Source organism: Eurypyga helias, unplaced genomic scaffold (genome assembly GCF_000690775.1).
Source record: "Eurypyga helias isolate BGI_N326 unplaced genomic scaffold, ASM69077v1 scaffold296, whole genome shotgun sequence".
NCBI classification, from domain to species: Eukaryota; Metazoa; Chordata; class Aves; order Eurypygiformes; family Eurypygidae; genus Eurypyga; species Eurypyga helias.
The window spans coordinates 33994-43245 of NW_010258427.1; the positions used below are offsets into that span (position 1 = coordinate 33994).

Genomic DNA, 9252 nt, shown 5'->3' on the forward strand with positions numbered 1-9252 from the left:
GCGCCGGGCAGGCTCGGCAGCCTAGTAAATGGGTTTGAGTGTGCACGTCCCGCGTGAGTGTCCTGTTTGTACAAGTCATCCTCTCTTGTGTAATGTTTTTCAGAGGGGCTTCTGAACAATGCCAGGGATACAAGTGTCACGGATACTCTACCACTGAATGGTAATCACGGCAACAGCTACAGCATCGCCAGCGGCGAGTACCTCAGCAACTGCGTGCAAATCCTTGACCGCGGGTACAACCACACCGAGAACGCCCTGGAGAAAAAGATCCTGAAGGAACTCACCTCCAACTACATCCCTTCCTACCTGAACAACCATGAGCGCTCCAGCGAGCAGAGCCGCAACCTGATGAACAAACTCGTCAACAGCATGGGCGGCGGGAGCGAGGATGACGCCATCGTGCTGGATGATGCCACCTCCTTCACCCACGAGGAGAGCCTGGGCCTGGAGCTCATCCACGAGGAGTCGGATGCCCCGCTGCTGCCCCCCCGGGTGTACTCGGCGGACAACCACCAGCCCCACCTCTACAGCCGGCGGCGCATCCCACAAGACAACAGTGAGAGCTTTTTCCCTTTGCTGACCAACGAGCACACGGACGACCTCCAGTCGCCTAACAGGGATTCTCTGTACACCAGTATGCCCGCGCTGGCCGGCATGCCCATGACGGAAAGCGTCACCGCCAGCACCCAGACCGATCCCCCGCCAGCCAAAAGCGGCGGCAGTGACGCCGACGATGTTTACTACAAAAGCATGCCCAACCTCGGCTCCAGGAACCACGTCCATCAGCTACACACTTACTACCAGCTAGGTCGAGGCAGCAGCGACGGTTTTATAGTCCCACCAAACAAAGAGGGAACCCCCCCGGACGGCAGTGCAAAAGGACCCGCTCATTTGGTCACTAGCCTATAAAGATTCAGCAAAAATGAAGCAAAGAGACAACAAAAAGCCCCTCCGTAACGCTCGGTTTACTGTTCTGAGTTAATCCAAACAGTGGTAATATTGTGTGTACTCCTAAATCTTCATGCTGTTCGAAAGGAAACTCTCAGACTTTTTTTACTGGAATTTTTAGGCCGGCCCGGAGAGGACAGTAACTGCTGCCCCCCCTTTCTCCCCCCCATCCTCCTTCCCTCCAGACAGACTTCATTATGTTAATGAAAGAGATAGATAACGGCACACTTCGTGGCCTTCTCAAGTTATGCCGTGTTTGTTTAAACAATCCTTGATGCTGTGTTGCTCTTAATACCGAGGACCTGATTTAAGAGGGTAAAAAAAAAAAAAGTAAAAATTAAAAAAAAAAAAAAGGCAAAGCAAAGAAAAAATAAAATAAAAGGCCAAAAATGTGCATTTGAAACTAGTAGCGATGACACATCTAGGTGGGAGCGCTGCACAAAAACAAGCTAGCAAAACTCTTTCTTACCAATCCAGATCACGTCATGGGTTTTGGTCACTCACAACTTGGTTTCACCGCAGCGCCCTTTGCTGCGGGAGCAAACAAAACAAAAATCTAATGAGATGGAAGGGAATCCTAGAATTCTGTGCTCAAGGCATATTTTACGTTTTTTGCTGTATTAACGGATGATAAAAACTAATGGCAGAAAAAGAGAAGCGAACAATTTCTATGTAATGTACAGATACTAGCATTGCACATATAGTCTGCTTTCTGTTCCTCCAGGACCTGCGTCCCTGTTAATGTAGTGGAAAAAAAAAAAAATCAAGAACTTTTTTCTGTTGTGCTGGTCTTGTAAGTTTGTCTACCAGTAGGAGCAAGGTTTTTCATTACTCCTCCTTTTTTTTTATATATTATTTTTTTCATTTTCTTTTGCCTCTTCCACTGCCCATCCCCTCTGTCCCCCTCCCGGGAAAAAAAAAAAACCCAAACATAAAATTCTCACTGAGCAACAACAAACTGAACGTCACTCCCTAAGGACCGTTTTTAGGAGCGCCATCGCCATTTCTTTTCAGCCAAGGCACTCTTTCAGTTTCGTACGACTTCCTTCGGCCGGCGTATTGCCCGGCAGAACCTTTTGGCAGACTAGAGCAGGGCAAACTTCCCCGTCGACAGCGCACAACCGATCGTGACGATAAACCTGCCAAGCGTCTTTGGCGAGCGGCCCCTCAGCCGGCCCGTAGGGTCACGTCCAGGAGCTGGGAGTGGGGTTTTTTTTTTTAATAGTCGTAGCGGGGTTTCTGCAGGAGAAGGGCCGTTTCCCTGGAGGAGCGAAGGGCCTTCACGGCTCCGCCTGGTCCCCGGTTTAGGCACTTGTACTGCAGTGGTTAAGAAGAAAATCGGTTGACGCGTAGTGAGCTAAAAAGTACTTTGCAGTGATTTGAAAAACTTTAAAAAAAAAAAAAAAAGTCTTCTGTTCATTATTTTTCCTAACAGGGAATTTATTTATTTGACAGGATTTTTAAGTAACATAGGCTTTCTGGAGGTAAATTAGCAGCACGGAGTATGAATTCTTCTCTTATTCTTTTTTTTTTTTTTAATTTATGATCCATTTTGTACGGTCTCAACAGTTGAATGACCTCATTACTAATATTTGTTGTAAAAGTGAAGCTTGTTTGCCGACCAATAAACAACTGATCACGATTTAGAAGATACTGTATGTATGTACTGTACAATTAATCTCTTTTTTTTTTTTTGTTGTTGTTGCTGTTCCTCTCTCCAATACTGTCTTCAGTACGAGTCTCCGCTCCTTTACGGCATGGGTGAGCAATGCCAAAGAAAGGAGGCCTAAGCTGAGCAATTTAAGCACAAAGGTTACGCAGCTACGGCTGACTAGAAATACCAGGCTAGCGGTTCTTGTTTAGGGCTGAGAACAACGCCAGTCGACGTTTGTTGCAGGTGATTCTAGGTCTGTTTTGTGCCTACTGTATAAACTAGCCGACGACACGCGGACGATTTGAGTATAGTATTTCATGTGATGGATCTTTTAATCATTGTAACGATTTTGGGTTTTTTAATTTTTTTTTTAATTTTTTTTTTTTTTTTAGTTTTGGTTCTTCTGAGATTAAAAACTGCTGGTAGCATGTCAAAGAGTAAAACAAGTCCCCGTTAGGCCTCCTCAGTCGTTGTTTGCTGTCTCTTTATTCTGTTGCTCCGGGTGTACGCGAAGCGCCATCGCCGTCCTCGGCCACGTCGCCCTTCCCATCCCGCCGCTGCCGATGCTGGCGCTTCGCCACTCTCCTCCCGCCTCCCCCTTCAGATCCCAGTTAAGGACTCCTCATCAGGAGACAGAAAGACACAAAACAGACTAGAAAGGTGGAGAGCAAAAATAAGAACCTCTGGACAGGCTCGGTACCGATTTTCGGGTGCGTGATTTTTCACAAAACCCTCTCGTGCGTTGGGCTTTGGGGGCTGGTGGTGCCTCCATCCAGCTGCCGCCAAGCAGGGTAAAAGCGGAAGGATTTGGAGCAGGCAGGCAATGCCCATGGTAGACAAGATATTCCCAGCACTGGAGGATAAAGGTAGCAGCGGAGCAGCTCTGCTCCACCCTGGGCTTGTCCCCGCGTAGGGCAATGCTGCTCAGCGCTGCTCAGCAGGGGCTGGTGGGAGGGGGGAGAACCAGGGCTGGTGGTGTTTGGTGGTATTTGTGGCTTATGAAAGAGTCTGGTTCAAGTCACCTCAGTCCTCCCCGCAGCCAGGCACTGAGGCTAAAGCGTCTTGGGGAGGAAATTTCATTTCTGACCTCTTGCCAGGTCTCGGGTTCGGCAAGGGAACGTTTCCCATCAGGAGGTTGGGAAGCACCTGGCTCCATCACAGAGCAGCCACTGGCCAGCCAGGTCTTGCTCTCGATGCTCCCTCCCTCTTCCAGTTTATTTTCCCTGCCAGCAGCAACGGAGCTGGGCAGTGCACGGCAGACCTATGCACGGAGACAAAGCAAGCGTTTCCGACCCACGTGCTCTTACCGATCCGTGTCGCAGCCCAACGGAGACTGCTGAGGCTTCAAATAATTGAAGTACCGCTTGTGGAGAAAGTAACAACTCTTTTACTGTATTAGACACCAAAAATATAGTTTTCCAGGGATGTGGCAGGATTAAATTCACGCAGAGGGTGGGATACACCCTGGCAAACATTGCTGTGGTAAACTGTGAGTCTGGTGGTCAACACAGCCATTACCAGTGTGCCTGAAACTGCAGGAACAGTGGTGGGTTTGCCATGGGGAAATAGTGTCCTACTGAAAAATACTTGGCTTTCTTTTCTCTGAGTGGTCATTCCTTCCCAGCCTTTCTGTGGATTTCAGATTTCTCAGTGGACAGGCTGTTTTTCCCCTCTTCCCCATCCCTTCTCGCTCGAGCCTCTCCCCACCAGCCTGCCGTGCCTATTAGCGCTTGGATCGCAAAAAAAAAGCTGTTTATTTTCAAGCTGATTATTTCCGTCCCCAGGCTGTTCTGGCACCTCAGGATTCACTGTTGGTGCTTCTTACAGCTTTGGAAACAGCTGAATCACAAAACAGAGGGGAAATAGATATTATTAATTATATTAAGCCAAGTATGGTTTAAGACTATAATTTCGTTTGGATGTGGGAGCAGGATGGGGATTATTTTTGTCTTTTTTTTTTTTTTCCCTCTTGAAAACAGGCTTTTGGTGCGTCAGATAGCTGACTGTGGGCATGGTGAAGGTTTTTGCTTGTTGATAAGTAGCTCGGTAGACCCAATTCCTGTGCGCCTGGCGACGTAGCAGTGTCTTCTGTGCAGACCGCAGCATGCGAAACTCAAGTCAGGGTTAAGTCTTCCGTGCCTAAAATGCTGCTGGGGTAGGAGGGAGAGCGACAAAACTTCTGCGGCGTTTCTGAACGCTGAGCCAAGGCGGAGAGGCGAGGAAACTTAACAGCTTGATGAAGAAGCAGTAGCGATTATGGTATTAAATCCATACCTATGGGGCACATAACGTTGCAAGCTGGGTCAAAGGGGATAATCAGCCCTGTTCTGGAGGCATCTTCTTTTTTAGAGCTTTGTTTAACCAAAAAAAAACCCACCAAACCCACACAAAAATCAGATTTGCCTTTATAGCATGAAGATTAAAGCTTCATCCTTCAACTGCAGTAGGCATCCCGTTTTCAATGAAAACCAGAGAAGAGGCAAACAGGCAGTGTTTTGTCCAATGCAAACATCACCCTGGTACATAGACCCCCCTTTCTGGAAAATGGGACCACCACTGAGAGGCACATGTCGCCGGGCATGTTTGAAGTGAGGACTGTCAGTGTCGATCCCTTGCTTGAGGCTCCTTTTGGTACGCCTTGCTTGCAGGCAGGAAGAGGGGGAAGGAAGAGTGCGAGGCTCTGTGCCTTGCTTTTTCCTGGAGTCAACTTGGGATGCTTTGCAAATTGTGAATCCCTTTTTTCCCCCTCGCTCCTGATTTGGGTTGTTTTTCCTGTGTAATCCCATCGCAGACTGCCCCATAATGAATTGATGCACCCCTTTGCTGTGCCATCGCTGTGTTTTCTGCTGCTTAAGGACACTCCAGCAAGCAATGCCTGCCTGTTTTCTGCCACAGCCGTAAGAGGCTGTAAAGATCTCCCTGAAATGTGAAGGACAGGCCAAGAAAGACTCTTTAGTCTGGAGGTTCCTGGGAATGGGGGTATTCGTCACAGTTTGGACGCACTGTGTAGGCAATATTACTTGTCATGGTGCTTCTCCTTTCCGCCTGTTGATTGCATTTAATTCCCTGAAATCTGTGGTGGTTAACCAATCTTCTTCCTTCCTCCCTTCCCCCAGGTAATGAGCAGTGAGATGCTTCAGAGGGCCGGGGAAATGATGGGAGGTCCTGAGGTGCTGAGCTCCAGCGGGTCCTTGCTGTCCCTATTGCCTGCATTCCCCTTCCCTCTTCTCTGCTTAGCTGTCCTCTCTCTCACACACACGCCATATCCTCTTGCTCTCACTAGTTTATAAAGAATATGATACCCACAGACTTTCCTAGACAACAGGGATAAAAGGATAGCTTGTCTTATTAACAAGCTGTCTCAGGAAAGCCTCAGAGCACCGTCTTGGTCATCTGTCACACCCTGATCTCCTCCTTACATGTAGAAAGAAAAGAACTTTTATTTTTAGCTACCTGCTGCATTCAGCTAGACACTATGCAAATTTTATGTAATGAATATTTTAGGGTTTAAATAGTCTGTGCTCATGAACGTCGTATAAATGTCACGTTGTCGCAGGCTCTCAGGTAACAGCGCGGAGAACGTCCTACGGCGTAAAGCTGAAACGGGATGAAATCGGTGGTGAGTGCTCCCAGGGAAGGCAGCGGCGGTTGCCTTAGTGGCTGTCCTCAGCAGGGGCGTTTGCAGGGCAGCCGGGGGCAAGCACCCGAGGGGGTACCCCGGGAGGGCAGCAGCACCCCCTCTCTGCACCCAGAGTCCGTTTGGTGCAGGCGGCTGGTGCAAAACCAGTTTTGCTCTTCCAAGGGCTTTCACAAGCCCTAGGGATTCATGGATCGTACCCCAGCTCGTACGTTGCCCCGGTTCAGAAAACATGGTCTGTTTAATGCTGAAATATTGAGAGTAGCCAGGATAGCTTGGAAATCTTCCTTTTTCATATCAGAATAGCTTTTTAGAGGTGCTTTCTGTTTATGGTATTTGGTACACCAAATAGATGGTGATGATAGGCTTCACCAAAAGACCAGCAACAAAAAAAACTATTTGCTGTCTTTTATTTCTTCCTCCACCTATTTTCTTTCCTTAAATACCCTGTGCACATGTAAAAAACCCAAGCTAAAACCTCAATAAATAAAACAAAAAATTGGTATACAGAGCAGTTATTATGTGCTGGAAGCAAATGCTTGATATTTTGACAGCATTATTTAAAACACCAAATAACAACTTAAAAGGCACAAACATAGCTGCTGCACAAAGCTCCTCAGCTGGTGTGCATGGGAATACTTGTATGGATGACCTGGTACCTCCGACTGCCACTTATAATCAACTGCATCTTACATTTCAACTTTGGAGATGTTATTTCTAGTAGCAGGATGTGCGATGGGTAAATTATGGCTATAATAAAACTGTTTTCAGCCTGTCTTCTCCCACTTCTCTCTGAGGCATCTCAGCATTTCATTCGAGTCCCCATGGCAGGAAAGCTCAGTGCAGGGGGGAGACGGCAGCCGTTGTGTCCCACCGGCAGCAAAGGCTTCGCCCTTCGGTGGGCACGGGCTGGAAGGGGTACGCTGCTCGCCCGGGCATCTCCTAGCATTCAGCTACCCAAAAACTGCAAGGGGAGAGATTGAAAATGGGCTCTGGGGGGAGGGAGAAATAAAAGAAAAAGCCCCTAATTTCTAGCAAGGCTTCGTCCTTTGGCTGAAATGTGCCAAAAGCAGTTTCTCTGGTGCTTTCCATAGGCAGCTGTGGAAAAACATGGGGTCATACGGTTTCTCCGCCTTAAATAAAGGAAAGAAGGTTTTACGGTTTGTCACCAAGGGCCTCAGCAGCCCTTTTTCTGAGAGGGTCCCTCTCTGACAAATAGATGAGCTGCTTTTGGTGAAAACGCCTTGGTTCTGCCCGTCGGTCACCTCCGCCTCACCCTCCTCCCTGCGCGTGTTGCTATCATTTGTACGTACGGAGAAAAGGCCTCATGGCTCAAACTGCTGTTGCTATCAGCCAGAAAGAGTGCTTCATATTAAATAGGTGGGATTTCTGATTTATTTTTTCCCTGAGATACACTGTGCACCCAGGCATTTTTAGCTGCTAGCAGTTTGTGCTGCAATGCAAAACAGCCCGCCGAGCTAGCAGCAGCGGAAATGAAAGGAGAAAATGCATCCCACTGCTTGGAAACAAAAAAAAAAAAAAAAAGATGAGCAACAAGGAAAGGATGAAAGTCTCTCCTCTTCAGGAAAAAAAAAAAAAACAGCCAAATAGCCAAGCTGGGAGATGCAGCTTTCCAATACCTGAAACAGGCCTACAAGGAAGCTGGGGGGGACTTTTTACAAGGGCCTGTAGTGACAGGACAAGGGGTAACGGGTTTAAATTGAAAGTGGGGAGGTTTAGATTGGATATCAGGAAGAAGTTCTTCCTGCAGAGGGTGGTGAGGCACTGGGACAGGTTGCCCAGAGACGCTGTGGATGCCCCATCCCTGGAAGTCTTCAAGGCCAGGCTGGATGAGGCTTGGAGCAACCTGGTCTAGTGGAAGGTGTCCCTGCCCATGGCAGGGGGGTTGGAACTAGATGATCTTTAAGGTCCCTTCCAACCCTAACCATTCTGCGCCTGAAAAGTTGCCGACTCTGGCCCCTAATCTTTCCCTGCAATATTTTCTACGCTGCCATGTGGATCAACACAAATTTGCTGGCCCTTGAGTGGGTGGGAGATGGGATGAAATGATTTACACTTTGAGAAGAGCTCCAGGGAAACTCTTAATTCTTCCTGTATGTGTCTTAACCTCACCCTGAAATACTAATTATTTAATAACCTGCATGTGTTCACCCCCAATTGCACGTGGCTGCCTCTCCCCAACCTGTGTGTGCAAAAGGAGGCGTTTTCCTCCCCAGGACTGCAGTGATTACAGAGACAGCTATAAAGCAGGGCACTCAGGATGCGAAGTGCCCTTCAGATAATGTCTGATAGCAAAACAAATCTGTTTACTCTGCAGTCATCTATAGCCACTATTTATTATTGAGTTTGCTCACACCAGCCCTGTTGGGCTGGTACAAGGTGGTGGTTGCAGCTCGGCTCCGGAGTCTCCTTGCTTGAGCTGGGCTAAAGCCAGAGGAGCAAAGAGGCACCTCAGCCATCACCCTTCATCCAGAGAGCAGTGGGCAGCAGCAGCTGATTTAATCATCTTCAGGCCATTTAACAAGTAACTGGCTCATGTGGGGATAAAGCCAGGTGAATCTGTACCATCGGCTTCGGCAAAAAGTGTGGGAGGATATTCCTGATGGGATGCTGAGCCGTAAATGCATCTGCTCTGAGCAAGCCTTCCCTTTCAAGGCAAGCCTGGGCATCCCGTGCTTGTTTTGAGGGTTGAAATGGTCTTAAAAATAGATGGTGGCTGCTGCAGCGTCCTGTTTTGGGGCTTTACCTGTTCTCCCTTTGTTTTCCACAGAAAGCGGAAGGACACCCAAGCAGGAGCCGGTCTTCAGGCGAGTCACCATGGAAGACAGTGTCATCTAGCGCCCGGGGCACCCGACGAGCCTGCCTCAGCAAGCCCCCGCCGGTGTGCCACCTCAGCTCCTCTGTGCCTCGGTTTACCCATTCCTCACTTGGGACTGTGCAACAGGAGAGGCCGGAGAAACTAACCTCAACTAAAACCCTCACGTCTCCAAGG

General features: G+C 48.4%; 1 protein-coding gene across 1 annotated transcript in view; it reads left to right on the forward strand.

Moving 5' to 3' along the window:
• The window catches only part of LOC104511624 (latrophilin-3-like), a 33009-nt gene extending 23911 nt beyond the window's left edge, over positions 1-9098 (forward strand). Inside the window, exons 3-4 of the mRNA XM_010154318.1 lie at positions 104-808; positions 9031-9098. Of these exons, the coding sequence (XP_010152620.1) occupies positions 104-808; positions 9031-9098 (773 nt within the window). The remainder of the gene's footprint in view (positions 1-103; positions 809-9030) is intronic.
• The last annotated feature ends 154 nt before the right edge of the window (positions 9099-9252 follow it).